Source organism: Misgurnus anguillicaudatus, unplaced genomic scaffold, assembly GCF_027580225.2.
Source record: "Misgurnus anguillicaudatus unplaced genomic scaffold, ASM2758022v2 HiC_scaffold_29, whole genome shotgun sequence".
Taxonomy (NCBI): Eukaryota; Metazoa; Chordata; class Actinopteri; order Cypriniformes; family Cobitidae; genus Misgurnus; species Misgurnus anguillicaudatus.
The window spans coordinates 9,154,258-9,173,202 of record NW_027395279.1 but is presented as its reverse complement, the minus strand read 5'-3'; the positions used below and the strand labels follow the sequence as shown (position 1 = coordinate 9,173,202).

The 18,945-nt window shown below is 39.2% G+C and overlaps 2 protein-coding genes across 2 annotated transcripts in view; both read right to left on the bottom strand.

Annotated features, from left to right (window-relative positions):
* Window positions 1–16,154, bottom strand: part of LOC129436611 (NXPE family member 3-like) — a 63,361-nt gene extending 47,207 nt beyond the window's left edge. The window contains exon 1 of the mRNA XM_073865159.1: window positions 16,119–16,154. Coding sequence (XP_073721260.1) covers window positions 16,119–16,146 — 28 coding nt within the window. The 5' untranslated portion in view covers window positions 16,147–16,154. The remainder of the gene's footprint in view (window positions 1–16,118) is intronic.
* LOC141349161 (NXPE family member 3-like) lies at window positions 166–14,986 on the bottom strand. Its single transcript, XM_073864933.1, has 7 exons — window positions 14,966–14,986; window positions 14,377–14,808; window positions 13,877–14,292; window positions 13,719–13,795; window positions 6,471–6,674; window positions 550–887; window positions 166–458 (listed from the first exon to the last, which is right to left on the bottom strand). Exons 1-7 carry the CDS (start codon window positions 14,984–14,986, stop codon window positions 264–266), a joined length of 1,683 nt encoding a protein of 560 aa, XP_073721034.1. The 3' UTR covers window positions 166–263.
* Window positions 16,155–18,945: the final 2,791 nt, after the last annotated feature.

Sequence of the window (18,945 nt, the reverse complement as noted above, 5' to 3'; positions counted from 1 at the left end):
AGTTAGGTTATATAAATAAACCTGCAAAGTAACAGCAATGTGCAATGTAGGAACAATGTAAGTGAAAAGAAATACGTTTTAGTTTGTTTGTGCCAGATTTTGTTTTATAGTTTGTAATTTTTTTCCCGCCCTCAGCAGTTTCTGCCACTATTACTTATATTGTAAAAGAAACTTATAGTGTATTACCATGTTTAACACATTCAATATATATATAAAATAAAATTGAAGACTGTACTTTTACCTCCTCATTGCTCCTGACAAAATCATTCAGGGCAAATGAAAGAAAGCAAAATGTCTATCTCATTTTTGATGATGACAGGACCTGGATGGATGTCCTCTTCGTTGTAGTGACAGGCTGTCATTTGCCAAACATCCAAAATATAAACATTAACATCCTGAAAAGCCCACCGTATGATTCTGTCCAACTGCAGAGAATACCAGTCACTGCCAAACACATCCTATTACAAAGACAGAAATACACCTTAGAGGCTAAATATACATACAAGTTTCTCTGTAAATGATTTTGTTTGATATTATGAACTAACTTACCTTATAGCCGGTGTTGACAGTCTTGATTATAAAGGTAGTGTCTGGTGCCCGTTGTAACATATCTAGCACAGCTTTGCGGATCCTCAACACTCTGCGGGTGTAGTAATCGAGAGGGTATGTTGTGAAGTGTGGCCCCAGATTAAATACAATAAAAGTGTGAGGTCCTCCAGTCAGATCGTCAATCTCATTACTGATGTAGTGAATATTAGTAACTTGTGTTTTAACAAAGCGTAGAGGAAGACCGTGAGACCTCCAGTGTAAGTCAATGTTGTTCTCCACATCCACTGCTATAAGAGGCCCTGCCTGATATTCAACATGCAGGTCCATCCACTTTAAACCTGCAGTGAAAAACACCAACAATGATTATGATGCACAAATTTGTATTTGTCATTTGATATCGACATATAAACCATGACCAGTGTTGGATGTAGTTACTAAATAATTAGTTACTGTAATTTAATTAATTTTCCCTTGAAAAAGGAAAGTAATGGATTATTTTTCCAGTAATTTAATTACTTAAGTGAGAATTGAGAACAATTATATATTATACAATAATGGATTTAACATCAAAATTTAAAGTCTAAGGTTTTAAATGCATGTTTTTTATGAATCCTTCTCACTTTAAATAATTTGGTGAGTTAATAAGAGTAATGGTAACACTCAAGGTCACCCAAGGTGGTTATGCAGCACGACCTGAAGCGGAGCACCTTTACACCGCGGGTTTGCATTATTTTCAAATAATCCAAGGCGTCAATTATTCCTCTTATACCACGCTCACCACAAACATTGCTCAGGTGCCTATTTTTAAGTCTTTTAAAAGGTCAGGTGTGCGGTTTACAGAAAAATAATCAAAACCCATGGAACATTTCTCAGCCAATCAGAATAAAGCATTCAACAGGCCCTACTTAAGGAGCACATATTAATGCCTGATTCTGTATACAAAAAAATTGTATTCAGTATACAATTTGTATACAAAAATTCTTAATTAATCAAGGTAATGATGTGGACTACAGAAGAGAGGTTGACGTATTTGTTACATGGTGTGATGAAAACTTCCTAAAATTGAATGTTGAGAAGACTAAGGAGTTGATTATTGATTTTAGAAGGAAAAAAGAAGTGACATTACCAGTGATAATTAAAGGTCAGAAAATAGAAATTGTTCAGTCTTACAGGTATCTTGGTGTCCATTTGGACATTAAATTAAACTGGAAGAAAAATATTGAGGATGTTTTTAAGAAGGCGCAATCAAGATTATTCTTTTTTAGGAATTTGAGCTCTGGAGTCAGTAGGAAGCTTTTATCAGGGAATTATGGTCAGTGTTTTGTGTTATGCCGTGCTCTTTTGAAAAATCACAAAAAAAATGCTGTTGGCCAACTTAAAAAAGCTGGCGTGGAGTTAATATGATTTATTCGAGCCATTTCAAACCTTATCTATGTATGATTTACAGGGCCGCCTTAACCTAATGTGAGACCTAAGGTTTTGTAGGCCCCCCATACCCTCGCTTTATAGTCTCATTTTTTTTAAAGTGTAATATTTAGGTAATCTGTATCACAAAATGCATTAGTTTCTTTCGAGACATACAACAGTGAGTTTTCCCTCTTTGACCCAGAAAACACCATAATATCATTATTAACACATCACTGAACCCACTTGAGCATAAACACAAGACACTTTATTTAACAACCACACACAGCAACTTGTGGTGATAATAAAACCAAAATGTGTAAAAGTATATATGTTTATAAGCTTTATGTTTAAATAGTTTTTGGAATATACAAATTTGCAGAAAATTCATTGAATTAAGACTTGCACCTTTACCGTTGTGTCTCTTTGTAGTTTTTCTAAACCAACAGATGTGTCTACTGTGAGCTAACGTTGCGTCAAACTACATCGCTCCAGCTGCGTGCGTCACTGATATAAACGCGAGTAAACTTAAACTTTATAACAACTAACAGCATTATGTGCGGCACAGTTTCTTGCGCACGTTTGGAGAGACTTCTGCATTGCCAGTAGGGCTGGACGAGAAAATTTGAATATTCGTTCCGTGGGTTGACATTCGATTTTCAGTTTTTAGATTTGAATATATATATATATATTTTTTTTCAGCGTTAATGCAGAGCTTTTGCCAAGCAGGAAGTGTGCTTCACGCTCCCGCTCTGTAGGTGGCGCAGAGAGACCAACATCCTTAGCCAACAGCCACCAAACGCCACCAGTGGAAGAGATTGCCTCAAACGGAAAGCGCGCTTCCTGCTTTGGCATTCTCGCTAATAGTGTTGTAAGTAACGTTTAGTTTCTTGCAAAAACTGATTGATTTGCTTCACAAGACGTCAATACAGTATGTCACACAGAGTTATGGGGGATTACTTTTGTATTGGATATATATGCTTTAGGATATATAAGCCGGATCGGTTGACTTGCATGACGTAGCACTGTGGTTTCTGCAAAATATCTTCTTTATTGTTCTGCTGATGAAAAAAACATATTGGATGGTATAAGTGTTATTAATAAACTTGATTTTGAAAGTATGCTACCGCTTTATTACAGTTTGTTGAACTTCGTTTATTTATTTTCATTGTTTTATTTAAATAGCCTACCCTACGTTGTCAGTAATTACTGTGGTGCTAATTTCTGAAACGGGAATGTTTGTTTGTTAGAAAAATGTTAGGTTACTGTCACCGGGTGACTATAATAGGGCAGAACCAAAAGTGGCGGAGAAAGGTTCCGCCTGAAGATGGTTTCCGCCAGGGCCCAATTTTTAATCAGTTTTGCTTCCTGGTTTCCCTGCCAACGCTGATGACGAGGGAATGAGCAGCAGGTGTGGCAAATTAAATGGAGCAACCTGTGATTGGAGGTGAGGGTGAAGGCAAGCCATATAAAAAGGGCCAAGGAAGCACAAAGAGGGAGTTGGTTTTCGGGTGGGAGTCCCTTTATGCCTTGGGCAAATGCAAACACACGCCCCGTCCCTGGAGGAGCCGAAGGCCGCCGTTGATCCGCTAAAAACACTTATGGTGTAAGGAAAGAGTGCGGCTGCCAGGAGAGGCGAGAAGGACGGGGCTGTGGAACTAATTAAAGGGACACTACACCGGTGCTTGTGGTGTACTTTGTATACGTTGTGTTGCTGCTTTGCAGACGGACCACGCTGGTCGGATCGCTCTCCTGGGGAAGAGAGGAAGAGACAGTCAGCTGACGAAGGAATATTGTGGAGTTTCATTGGAGAAAGAGTGGACACCGAGCCACCAAGAGTGCAGTTAATAGCAGTTGTTGACAACCAAGCGTGAGTAACAGCTGTGGTGCTTATCTGTGCAATACTTGTACGAAGAGTTGTTTTGGTGTGTGCCTTTGTGTTTTTGAGGTCCCTGGCCCCACTGGAGAGGAAAGCGTGGGCGAGCCGCGGGTTGACCGGAAGCACGGACGAAGCATTTGGTAGGAAGCACCGTTCACCAGTAAAACAGTGGCCCTGTGGAAAAAAGGAAGCGCAGGTGAGCCAAAGGAGTGTTAACCAACACGCCGGGCCTGTGAATAACACACATCTCACTCTCAATTGTGATCCAGTTATCGCCCAACCATCCTCTCGAGGTCGTCGTAGCCAGGTGGCAAGGGCGATCTAAATATCACGTGAAGTTGTATAAGAGTGCTGTGGTTGAGTTTCACTGATTGATGGTGTTTACGCTTTACTTGCTGTGTATATGCTGTGCTTGTAGCGTTCGAACTGCCTAGCCTCCGACGAGTCACGAGACGACGACATCCGTTGTGGCCTGGGTCCTAAGGAGAGCGAGAAAATTGAGCCCTGTGCCTGGGGTGTGTCAACGAAAGCTTGGTTCATCCACAGAGCGGACAGTGGTGAAACCCAGTGAGTATTACCAAGAGTGTACCGTGTGGACTGTGGGTTGTAGCGGTGTGTGTACTGAGCTCTCCAACAGAAGCTCGTGGTGAGCGGAGCCCCGACGAAAGTTCGCCCCAATTCGGACCCCAGTTCGTGGAAGAAGGAGGGGGAGTTCGGGAAGCGTTCGGCTCCGTGTCATCGGACCCACTAGTCCCTACGACGCCCGGACAGCCTGAGTGGATGGGCGAAGGAATACGGTGCACTACCACTGTAGCGAAAATCCACTGTTTGCAAGGGAAGCTCTGTGTGCATGAAGATCCCCAGTGCTGTGAGTAACATAACCTGAGAAGTAAACCTGTTCTGTGCTTATAGCAATTACCTACCTGTACAAGTGAAGCTCTGTGTGTATGAAGATTCCCCAGTGCTGTGAGTAAAATGACCTGTGAAGTAAACCTGTTCTGTGCTTATAGCAATTACCTACCTGTGCAAGCGAAGCTTTGTGTGTATGAAGATTCCCCAGTGCTGTGAGTAAAATGACCTGTGAAGTAAACCTGTTCTGTGCTTATAGCAAATACCTACCTGTGCAAGTGAAGCTTTGTGTGTATGAAGATTCCCCAGTGCTGTGAGTAAAGTGACCTGTGAAGTAAAACCGTTCTGTGCTTATAGCAATTACCTACCTGTGCAAGTGAAGCTCGGTGTGCATGAAGATCCCCAGTGCTGTGAGTAACATAACCTGTGAAGTAAACCTGTTCTGTGCTTAAAGCAGTTACCTACCTGTGCAAGTGGAGCTCTGTGTGAGCGAAGATCCCCAGCGCTGAGAAGCGGAGCGTGCCACGGATTGTTGGGCCAGAGCCCCAAAGGAGCCCCCGTCCCCAGTCTTTCCCCCCAAGTGGCCCTGGAGACGAAGAAGAGACATATTAGTTTTAAACTGCCCTTTCCCCTTTCCCCCTTTCCTTTTAAATATTTAATAAAGTTTATTTTAACTGGAATTTACTCGTCTGTCTGGTCATTGGGGTGGTCTTGGGAACCTCCTCGAGGTGGAAGAACTGAGAGGGGTGTGACCTTTAGTTTATTCGGGTCCGCCCCCGGCCGTGACATTACCTTATTAAAAGTATTGCTCTTGTGTTTTGTTTCACTAATGCTGTTCTCGCATGACGCGTGACAGGCACACCACTTCCGGCTTGCGCTGTTCTGTAGGATTTTTAAAGTTTATTAATTCTAAACGTGTCACATGTCCATATTGCACGAAAAAAAGGCACTACACTCCCTTGGGTCCGCAGCAACACATCCGCCACATAATAAAACTGTAGACAGACAGACACACACACACAGAGATTCCTGCCTTTATTAAAGAGAAAAATATGTTCAGCCCCTCCTTCCGAAGCTTCGAATATTCGATTTTATTTCTACTAGAGCTTCGAAGCTCAAAAAATGGTATTCGGAACAGAGACTCAGCTGCACGAACACAGAGAGAGCGAGCACGCATGCGAAAGAGAGAGAGACCTGCACCTTACTGTTGCTTATTAAGAAATTTCAGAAATTACTCTTTCGTTTTTTGGTGGATTATTTCCCGTTTCTCTGTCACACTCAGTCTAACATGCAGGAAGGCCAAGTTGACAACGAGCCCTTAATTACATTACGCGGAATAGAAAAATCTGACTGTTACGTCACGGTAAGCTACCACGGACCAATCAGCAGAAATGTAACGTGCAATTAGAGTGATTGACAGAAAACCTGATAAGGTACAAAACAAAATGACATTTCCAGCTCATCCTGAACGCGAACATGGGAGGCCCCTGAACTTCGGAGGCCCCTGGGCTTCAGCCCAGGTAAGCCTGTGCATTAAGGCGGCCTTGATGATTTACTAAATAGGATTTAGAAAGTAATTAGTAATAAGTAATTAAATACGTTTTGGAGAGAGTAATTTGTAAAGTAATCTAATTACATGATTGAAGATATAATTAGTAACTAATTACTTTTTTTGAGTAACTTACCCAACACTGACATGACTGAGTCAAATTAACAAATTAAGCTCAAATCTTACTGAACCAGTAAACATTCAATGCTTCTAATTTATAGTTATTTAAGAGAATCTCACTTGGTTCTGCTTTCAGCAAGAAGTCAAACCACTGTCTCAAAGAAGAGTCTCCCATCATGTAGATGTGTTTGTCTTTCAGGCACTGTGCTATTGTTCCAGCAGTAAAATGACGGGTCCTACACACAAAGGACTCCCAAACATCATCCAGGTAAAACCCAGCTGGAACTGGTGAGTGCAAACCAGGACGACATTTCTGTGTTACATCTGCAGACAAAAGTTGAAATTGTACTTTCACAATGCCAAATTAAAGCTCCCGTTCTTCCTGTGTTTTTGAAGCTTTGATTGTGTTTACAGTGGGCAATATAACATGTGTTCATGTTTCACGTGTAAAAAAAAAACGCTTTATTTTTTACACAATTTATTTATCTCTATAGCCCTTTACTTCCTGCTTTAATGACCTCAATAAAAGAGTTTTTGACTAAACTCCGCCCACAGGAATACGTCAGTCGCCAGCTAAGATCAAACGGCTCTGCTAATAGTCTAGTAGCCAACTAGGTGAACCCGGAAATGTTGAGTACACCAAAGTTTTATTGCAGAAATGTGAAGTATGGGTCCCCAGCATACAGAAACTACCGGATGCTAATTTGCATATGTTGAGCAATTTGCATAATTTGCATAATTAGCAATATTAGCTTAATCGCCCATTTTGACCACATATTTTGCACTAAATGGCCAATTTCTACAATATGTGAATGGTTTTAGAGGTTTTAGATGATGCTGATTTCATTTCTGGCATTTTCAGATTTTAAAGAGCTAATTTTATTACAAATTTTGATTTATTTATTAAAATTTTTATTACTTTCAATCATAATTTTAGGTTATTTTATGGTAAATAAAATAATCTAACATTTCAGAATCATGAGTGCACTTATAAATGTTGATTCATTGTTTACAGGGTATAGTGAGGCTGAATCCCCTCCTGACACTTTTGAAAATTCAAAATAGCTTTTTGGATAAACAATGAATCTTTGTTAGGCTGAATGTTATGCATTTCTGGATGAAAAAGCAATGCGGGAATTTGACATAACTTGGATCCTGGAACTGTATGATACATAGTAATCGGGTAAACTAAAACTTCGCCAGACGCAAGAGTTAAAACTGAGTCTGGGCAACCCGGGTCAGCTCGCCAACGCAAGGCTAACCAAGAGGGCTTCACCTCTGCACCAAGGCAAACATGTAAATATACAACATATACATGCCATACAAGACAGGCCCCGCAAGTCACTAGGGCCATGCCGGAATGGCAGATGTGCTTTCCAGCTTGGTCCGCAAGTCGCAAAATCAAACGAGGACCCAGTTAAAACTCCGCCAAACGGAGACGGGAGGCTAACCAAGAGGGCCTTACCTCCGTACCACACAAAGCACACACTGGCTACCACCTTCAGGCAAACTGCTATGCCTCACAATTAATAAAAAGGCAGCCTCATCATCTTCACTATTCTCTTCTGTTCTGTCATCATCTTCTCCAGACCCTTCATCTCTTTCTTTGTGTTCTTGGTGTTGTGCAAGTATGTTGCAGTATATACCATCATTGCCTTTGCAGGAACAATAACTGGTACAGCCCAGACCTGCAGCTACACAGCTGCACTTTGCTGATGTACAAGGTTTCAACACAGCTTTGAAACCACAGCTGACAACATCTAACAAAGCAGGAGGAGCAACTGGACTTGAATCCTGTGTGGGCATAAGCAGTTCCTCTCCTTCCTTTAGACCCATCTTCTTGTCCCATCCAAACAAGGTGATATCCACAACCGGTGGATCAGGCTGGTCAGCTGATTTTCATAGTAGCACCTGTAGGTGGGCACGTCTTCCATGAAGGCGCATATTACGTTCTGTAGGAGGTAGTGCTTTCACTGCTGGGGGCCTTTTGCGCTTTCGGTAAATTTCATACGGGCTCCATCCAAGGTTACAGAGTTCCTCTGATTGTAAAGATATTTTAAAGTCGCTATTTTTGCCACTGCATGGTGCAAACAGAAACTTCTTTTCTGACATTTCGACTTGATCAAAACGTTTCTCTTTGTTTTGAAAGTACTTAAAGGACAAGTTCGGTATTTTACACTTAAAGCCCTGTTTTCAGATTGTTTATGATGAAATAGTGAAATAGATTCTTTTGCAGCGATTTTTGTGTGAGCATATAAGTGAACACCCCTGACCACTCGCTGAGTTTCACGTCTTTGTAAACGAAAGTTTAATGCATTTTAGAAAGGATTGTTCCAGTGCACCATTAAACCCATTGTAGAGGTGTGAGGCAAGGCTGTGTGATGTCAGCATTCCTTTTTAACATTGCCATTGACTGGGTAATGCGGAGAACTACTGAAAAACAGACAAGCGGTCTGAGATGGACCCTCAAATATGCACTTGAAGATCTAGACTTTGCTGACGATCTGGCTCTGATCTCCCACACACACCAGCACATTCAGGAGAAGACATACCGCATCAATACATATGCTGAACAGATAGGCTTAAGGATCAACCTGCAGAAAACAAAGGTGATGACACTCAACATACCAAACCCATTACCAGTGCAGGTAAATGGAAAAAATCTTCCAATGACCACAGAATTCACCTATTTGGGCAGCATTGTCAGATATGATGGAGGAGCGGACATTGACATAAAGAATCGTCTTGGCAAAGCCAGAAATGCCCTTAGGATGCTGAATAGTGTTTGGAGATCCAAGCTTTACAGCATAAAGACCAAGTTGAAATTGTACCAGAGCTGTGTGCTTTCCACCCTGCTATATGGCTCAGAGTGCTGGAGGATAACAGACAGTGACCTGAATAAGCTCTCTGTTTTCCATACAAAGAATTTGAGGAGAATCATGAGAATTTTCTGGCCAAACACCATCTCTAATGAGCAGTTGCTTGCGTGTTGCAATCAGGACAGTATTGGGACCATCATCATGAGAAGAAGATGGAGGTGGATTGGGCACTTGATAAGGAGAGAACAAGAAAGTATTACCCGCACAGCCCTTCACTGGACACCAGAGGGCAAACGCAAGAGAGGCAGACCAAAGAACACCTGGCGCCGGACAGTAGAAGGAGAATTAAAGAACATGAACCACACTTGGGGTACCATCCAGAAGCTGGCCCAGAACAGACAGGAGTGGAAGACTTTTGTTGCTGCCCTACATGCCAGTGGCATAACGGGCAGTAAGTAAGTAAAGTAAGAGGTGTGAGGTGAAACAAACACCCAAAAATTCTCAGGGCAGCCGCATATGTCGAAATTTCAGCCAAAACCGTTCTATTTCATCATAAACAATCTGAAAACAGTGCTTTAAGTGTAAAATACCAAACTTGTCCTTTAAACCTAGATCCGAATGGTTAAATTAATACTACACGACAACTTGAGAAAGCAGCAAGAACACTGAATATCAAATGTTTTTAATCCATTCCAGATCAAATCACAAGGAGTCTGAATTTAAAAAAAGAAGAATAATTTTTTTTTTAATAATGGTAACTAATTTTTGAACACCAGATTCACTCACAAAACGGATCTGAATAGAAATTCACAATGTACTAAACAAAACTGTCATTATAACTCATTATAACCTTTTATCTTAATGTGAAAACAAATATGATATAAGAATATAAAAATATCGGCAAGGATAATTTTGACTGTAAAAATAGACTATGCTCCTTTGCTTTACAACATACTTATTGTATATACAACAGCTCACTGCAACAGCTTATTTGCATAAAAACATGACCAGACCTCAAGAAATGTAAACATATTGAGGTTATCAACATTCACATCAAAGAGCATGAGTTCTTGTGATTCTGAAATGTGAGAATATAGTGTTTACCATAAAAATAACCCAAAATTTTGTTCGGAATTAATAAAAAAGTGTCTAAATTAATCCAAATCTGTTATAGAATTACCATTTTGAAGTCTGAAAGTGGCAGAAATGAAATCAGAATCCTCTAAAACCTCTAAAACCACTTACATATTGTAGAAATTGGCCATACAGTGCAAAATATGTGACCAAAATGGACAATTAAGCTAATATTGCTAATTATGCTAATTATGCAAATTGCTCAACATATGCAAATTAGCATCCGACAGTTTCTGTATGTTGGGGACCTATACTTCCCATTCATGCAATAAAACTTTGGTGTACTCAACATTTCCGGGTTCACAATGGGGCTCTATGGGCTGGCTACTAGACTATAAGCTTAACTGCTGTCGAATCACAACACACTAAACAAACTACACAATCAGAACTCGTTACGTATTTCTGAAGGAGGGACTTCATATTACTGTAGGCTTTAGGCTTTAAAAGGGGAATTTTGTTAAAGGACAAGTTGGGTATTTGACACTTAAAGCCCTGTTTTCAGATTGTTTATGATGAAATAGAACGGTTTTGACTGAAATTTCGACATATGCGGCTGCCCCGAGAATTTTCGGGTGTTTGTGTTTCACCAACCACCTTTACAATGGGTTTAATGGTGCACTGGAACAATCCTTCCTAAAATGCATTAAACTTTCGTTTACAAAGACGTGAAACTCACCGAGTGTTCAGGGGTGTTCACTGATATGCTCACACAAAAATCGCTGCAAAAGACGCTTTCCAACAGGTTTTATCGTAGTTTTTGTCCAACTCCATTGACTTGTATTAGATGTGTTGTGAGGTACGGTATTACTCCGCGCCGGGAACTTTGTTTGTATTCATGCAATTGGCAAAGGCGGATTATCGCAACCAACTGGGCTGGAGTGTCTATTATTCAAGCTCTCAGTGGAAGAATGTACGGGTGTGAGACGTTTGGAAAAATAGGTCCACAAGTTTACAACAAATGCTAAAACACCTGTTGGAAAGCATCTTTTGCAGCGATTTTTGTGTGAGCATATCAGTGAACACCCCTGAACACTCGGTGAGTTTCACGTCTTTGTAAACGAAAGTTTAATGCATTTTAGGAAGGATTGTCCCAGTGCACCAATACAGCCATTGTAGAGGTGGGGAGGTGATCCATTAAACACCCGAAAATTCTCAGGGCAGCCGCATATGTCGAAATTTCAGTCAAAACCGTTCTATTTCATCATAAACAATCTGAAAACAGGGCTTTAAGTGTAAAATACCGAACTTGTCCTTTAAAGAAAATATATCGCCTGGCAGTGAACTTTGAGCTTTATCATTTTGCAGGTATTATTTATGCTCTAGCAGCAACATTACAAACTAACTAAAGTTTGAAAAATGGGATCAGGAAGAACGTGACCTTTAATTAAATGGATTAAGTAAACAAAATGCATTTCTACAAGTCACAATTGAAATTGAAAATGTAAAGCTATAGAAGCTAACAAAAAACTTGTTTTCTAGCTGCAGGGTTTTTACATTAATTAAAACCTGAAAATGCAGTATGAAGGAATAAAAAAATGTCCATCCTTGAAAAATCAAATTATTTACTGTAGTGCTAGCTAAGTTTCACAATATTTGATTTCATATATAGACAATAATATTTATTAAAGCTCCACTGTGTACTTTTTTGAGTTAATTCTTAGCAAAAACCCATGTTTTCTTTCAAAAGTATGTGCTCATTCATGTGTAATTACTTCCACCCCACTAATCAAAGTATTCTCGTAAGTGTAGAATCTGCTATTTAAAATACATACGACGAATCGCTCTCTGGCTGAATCCATGTTGTGCCTCCATCTTTGAAATACATTCGCCGACGAGGGACATTCCTGAAAGTCAAGCTCCGCCTTTCGCGCTTTCACGTTGGCCGCTAGCTGAAGCCTCCCGAGGTTGCATGTGTAGGCGGTATACGTCATCAAATATTATTTCAGAATATTAACAATTATAAAGCTGACAATTATTCTTATTTAATTGTAAATAATGTAATATGCTTATGACTTGCGAATGTATGCTCAGTTAATTTAAATAAACCAGGCTTGATGACGTATGCAGCCTGCGACCTGCGTAGACCGAATCCTTCGGATTTTACAACAGCCGCACGCCGTGTTACCTGCGATCTAATGCTTTGATTTGAAAGCCTGTTGAAGACATATTCTCGAGGACATTAAAACAAGTCACCAAGGAAGCGAAACGGGGATTTTAAACGACAACGCGACAGGAAAAGCATCAAGACCAAAGTCAATATTGAAGTTAGTTTTCCAAGATGGGGCTCAATGGACACTGAAGTTGCTACTTTCTATCTTCTCCACAGGTAATTCAGCATATTCGTTTAAATCTAAACAGTCTATGTTGTAAACTTAAAGTTTTTTAGTTCCTTGGCTAACTATAGCATGGTTATGCAGTTAGTGTAAACACGCATGTGGTTTAATGTGTTCGAACAGCCACACGCCGTTTCTCTGCCCATTTATGTAATCTGAGGTACTGAGATAAATGTTTTTCATCTTTTCTGACCTCTAGCACAAACACACGGTGACAGCCATATTTTTAGCCTTTCATTGATAAAACGCCGCTGATCTGCAAGTCTTTCGTTTCATTTTACAAGTGTGTGAAATTTGAGCGATCTTATTTCACCAATATCAGAGAAAGCTGACATATACACGGACATGTAACGTTTACTTAAAACATAAGCATTGGACTCTGACATAATATTAGTTTGCGTCCATTTAAACCCGTCATTACTCCCACTCATGTTTAAATGACAGGAGAGGGACTCGTCCACAGACCATCTCCTCAGTAATCTGGAGAGAAGCGGTCGAAAATGGACAAAAAGAGACGGATTTAAACACCAAGTGTAAACGTGATGTGTCTCTCTCGTCCACTTGTGATCTGATCGACGAAAACACATCTAAATACCAAGTGTTACAGCCCCTGGGATATTTTTCCTCACGTGGATGAAAAAGGAGTGTCCAAGCTACGTTTATGGTTGTTTTTTGTATGTGATTTTAAGCGGACATATCATGACAATCAGACTTTTTACATGTTTAACATAAATCTCTGTGCTTTGACGGATCACAGGCAAAGTACATTGCAAATTGTTCATTTTTTTCATTGCTTTTGCTTTGTAGCTACTGGAAGCCATGTTAACCTTGGCATGACAGGGCCACCGTACTAGTTAAAACGTGTTCCGAATGGGGGGGGGGGGCTAGAAAGTAATATTCAGTTGGTTGTCATATAGAATTTTACCGCTAGATGGGAGTAGATCCTACACAGTGGAGCTTTAAATAAAGCTAATGACAAATGCATAGAAATCCATTGATCAGTTCTTTACGTGGACTTTCTGACTCCAGTTATGTTGCAGACAGTGTAAATTTATCACATGCGGTCTAAAAGGCTGCCATACCAATTCGCGCTGTTTCATTGAAAGGAAGAATCTTGATCGGTGTTCTTTGTCCATTGATCTCTTTGTTGGTTTCACTCCTGTCAAAAATAACATTACTGATTGGTTTTTCCCTTCAGTGTTCAAACTAAAAAAATTTGAATGTGAAAATGTATTCTTACATAAACATTGCTTCTTTGTCAGTCACACGATTGTAATACCCGCCCATAGAGTGATAGACGTAAGCGCTGCATGGCAGGGATTTGGGTCTCTGACAGCGCCATTCTTCTCCACTGCGAGAATCTTTATAATCACAGCAGCAATCTCCAGTCCCCATCCTCTCCAGTCCGTTCTTGTCCCACTTCACATTACAATTCACTGTTTCTGTAAACCTGGTCCCATCTGGTCCTGGTCCTTCAAAATATCCAATAAAGTAAATTCTGTCAGAATCTGTGTCTCTGTGATGCTTGAGGACCTGCACCCCTTCACTGGAGTGGATCAGACGCACAGCCACCTGTGTCTGTCCAACCCACGGCAGAAGAAAACGCACAGAGTAAGAGCCATTGAGCAAATCCACCACCTCCCCAAACACACTGGCCTGTGACAGAAAAGCATTAGATCAGATAAAGATCAGTACTCAGTAAACATCACTGATACAGCAAACATGTAAGAGGTACAGTACCTTTTGGGGATTTTCGGATGAGAAAAGCTTTGCTTGAAAGAAATCTCCTCCATAACGTTTAGATTCATTGTTAAAGTCTCTGGCATGGATAGTAACAAAAAGCTCCTCTCCTATTTGGTAGCTGTCTTTCAGGTTCTGAATGATGAAAGTGGAGTGAGCAGAACTTGTACTCATAGACACATCTGTGATTGATCTGTCTGGTTCAGCCCAGAAGAGTTCCTGCTGTAAACTGGAGTAACTTTCTGAACTGATTCCAATTTCAGAGTAAAATGAACTTGAACTTGACTCTGAGTCTTCTGAAGTGATTTCTAGCAGAACATCAGCAGGAGGGGTGGAGAAGTTTTTGGAGTTGTTAAGTTTGGCAAAGTGCTGAAACAAAATGCTGGTTGGAGTTTGTTTCACTTCTTTACTCCCAAAGTAAGTCCATAAAACCTACAAGGTTAATAATCATACTGCTTAAAAGTGTCATGAAAACGAATTTAAAAACGAATATGAAATGAACTGAATACCGTGATTGAGATGCAAAGTAGGCTACAGAGCATTGCTTGTTATATACAGAAACTAAAGACTGAATTAAAGATACACCTACATGATCAGACATGATTTTCATATCCGAAGTCGGATATTCAAAAGACTTATTTCTAGTCTTACCAAAAATCCAATAATTCCAAGGAACAGGCCAGTAAACAACAACTTTAAGCGCCTCGCCATGTAAACTGTGAAATGAAAATTTGTCATTGACATAGTGTCCATTAATTAAATGTGTTACAATATTTCAAAAGAATTACAAACACGTTAAAATAAAGAAAACATTCAATGATAATAAATTCGCAACATTTCAAGAATAAGAAAAGTAAGATACACTTGATTATTCAAAATACTTAAATAACATTTAAGTAATTAAATTAATAGGACAGTCTATTAGCCTAAGTTAGTCCTTTTTTTAGATAAGATCACGATTAACCAAGTCCTATAATTGCTAACCAGATGTAAATGATATTCGACTTTAGCTATTAAAAGTATCAGTAATATAGGCTATTAAAATAAAAATGATCTGCTGTTATATTTTATTTGTTGATGTGGCTCGAAGACTTCGACTGTATACAATATACTTTCATCAGGTAAGTAGCGAATATGAAAAATTCACAATAAAATCATACAAATCAATACATAATTTCCCCATGGACTTGCATAAGTCATACATACCACATAATATTACAATAGGTACCCTGTAGTTATAAAACACTTAGAGTATAAATATTTTTTTAATTTTCCATATTCTTACCCCGTTATTACCCCAAACTTATCATATTGTTCCCTTATACCTACAAGTATGTACTGTAGAGGTACTCTGTTGTTACAAATAGGTACGCTGTAAATTCTGTTTAATTACACGATACATTGCAGGTTGTAAAATAAAGTGTTACATTAAATAGGCTATACAAAAATTTACATATTTTGATGTACCGTATAAAATCTCAAGAAAATACTTTAAAATACTTTCCCAAAATAAAATATGTTAGTAAAATAATATCATTTACATCTGGTTAGCAGTTATAGGACTTGGTTAATTGTGATCTTATCTAAAAAAAGATAGCAAAATAACTTAGGCTTATAGACTGTTCTATTAACTTTCATTACTTAAATGCTATTTAAGTATTTTGAATAATCAAGTGTATTTTTCTATTAAATTCCATACTAAAATGTTATTAAATGTTATTTAAGTATTTTGTATAACTTACTGTATAGTCTGCATGTTTCGAGGTTCATTTTGTTACTTGAAGCCATGTGTAATGACATTCAGGTATCAGTGTTCATGAGTGACATTAAAATCTGCGTCATCATGTCTTTATCCAAACTGGTTATTCAACCTGCAATTCAAAGATTTTAACAGCATCCCTTGGAGCTGTAAAACTGACACCAAATGGCTGAATTCAGAGGGGATCATTTTCTAAAAAACTGAAATCCTTCTCAAAGAGTTCACATCTGATTCCAAGACGACCACCCCACTGTTTGGAGACAGAAGAGTCACACCTCACCAAGATTACTCACATCTGTTTCTTGTCTCCCCGTCTCCGTAAAACCTGATAAGTTAAGTTAACGTAACTCAAACCATTTACTGTAAGTTTACTGTAACAACATACATAGTACTGTGTACTTAAATATAAGTGTAAATGTATCAATATATATGTTCACAGTACTCATATGCAGGGTTCTAAATTAACACCCGCCAACCCGCCAAATGCGTGTTAAAATTAATTTTGGCGAGTGGTAATAAAAACTTACTAGCCAGTTTGGCTGGTGATGCATGAGGCATTGCATGAATGATACATAAAGCACTGTTCTCAGACATTTATCCCTCTGGCAGTACTTCCTACATTTCCCATAAATACTGTGCCGTAATGCTACGTGATAATGCTTCATACACCTGTGGCAGCCACTGAGGCAAAGAACAGTATATACAGTCTTGTTCAAAATAAAGCAGTACAATGTGACTAACCAGAATAATCAAGGTTTTTAGTATATTTTTTATTGCTACGTGGCAAACAAGTTACCAGTAGGTTCAGTAGATTCTCAGAAAACAAACAAGACCCAGCATTCATGATATGCACGCTCTTAAGGCTGTGCAATTGGGCAATTAGTTGAAAGGGGTGTGTTCAAAAAAATAGCAGTGTCTACCTTTGACTGTACAAACTCAAAACTATTTTGTACAAAAAAAAATTTTTCTGGGATTTAGCAATCCTGTGAATCACTAAACTAATATTTAGTTGTATGACCACAGTTTTTTAAAACTGCTTGACATCTGTGTGGCATGGAGTCAACCAACTTGTGGCACCTCTCAGCTGTTATTCCACTCCATGATTCTTTAACAACATTCCACAATTCATTCACATTTCTTGGGTTTGCTTCAGAAACAGCATTTTTGATATCACCCCACAAGTTCTCAATTGGATTAAGGTCTGGAGATTGGGCTGGCCACTCCATAACATTAATTTTGTTGGTTTGGAACCAAGACTTTGCCCGTTTACTACTGTGTTTTGGGTCATTGTCTTGTTGAAACAACCATTTCAAGGGCATGTCCTCTTCAGCATAGGGCAACATGACCTCTTCAAGTATTTTAACATATGCAAGCTGTAAGGTATCACCCACAAGCCCAACGACAGATACAAGTGGAGTGGGTGAAGGGGTCTCGTGTTCGTTCCTTCCTCAGCGCTTCTAGAAGAATAATTCCATATCATGATTAATTTCTTTGATCTCTGTGTTTAAATTATAATCTGACTCCAATTTAATATACTAAGAATTTAGTGCATTATTCCAATTATCTGTTGATCATAATTTAGATGTTTGATTATTTATAAATTCCCATAGTCTTAATTATTCGTTCATTAGGGACCCGATATCGCACAGGATATACGCCGGCCGTTTGCGTACATCTCACGGACACAAAATTGCCAGTTCTGATCTTAGTCAGAGGTTGCTGGGTAAACTAATATTTTTATGTCTGGCCGCCCCATGCTTGCTCCGATCATAAAAATAGTTACTTTAGTCACGATCATGCAACTTGCTAAGGCAGGTGATAGACATAAATCTGAGAGTCCTGGTGAATGTGCTACCTGCTCCATTCAACATCAAAACACCAGTGTGATCATATCCTGACATACTTATTTTGCGGTAATATCAGACTCCTTCTAATCTACTGGAAATAATAATTTCTGAAAGAATTAAAATAAATCAATACAATTCCTGAAGAATTCAGATGAATCAAATGTAACAATTTATTATACCAGGCAGGTTTCAGCTTCAAACATAAATTAAACAATATCATACAGAATTTGATTCAATTCCAATTAATTAAAATGATCAACATTTGCAAAAGTTACAAAGTCATACCTGGCAATAGACACTCTGGCTACAGAGTACTTCCATCATGAATATAATATACCCAAAATGGTGTAGGAAGATTCTTGTTAAAGATTTCTCCCATAATGTTTGAATACACACACAAAGTGTGGGGAAGTTTCTTGCTAAAGAATACTTCCCAGAGTCTCTTGCCAAGCCACCTTATATACACAGAACGAGACAAAGAATAACATCTCAAATCAGAATTTGGTTGGTCGGTTCTCGTGACCTAAAGGAGCCCAAATGGGACCAGCGGAATGTGATAAATAGGCCCAACACCATAGTAGGAGAAACATGCCCATATCATGATGCTTGCACCTCCATGCTTCACTGTCTTCACTGTGTACTTGAATTCAGAGTTTGGGGGTCGTCTCACAAACTGCCTGTGGCCCTTGGACCCAAAAAGAACAATTTTACTCTCATCAGTCCACAAAATGTTCCTCCATTTCTCTTTAGGCCAGTTGATGTGTTCTTTGGCAAATTGTAACCTCTTCTGCACATGCCTTTTTTTTAACAGAGGGACTTTGCGGGAGATTCTTGAAAATAGATTAGCTTCACACAGATGTCTTCTAACTGTCACAGTACTTACAGGTAACTCCAGACTGTCTTTGATCATCCTGGAGGTGATCATTGGCTGAGCCTTTGCCATTCTGGTTATTCTTCTATCAA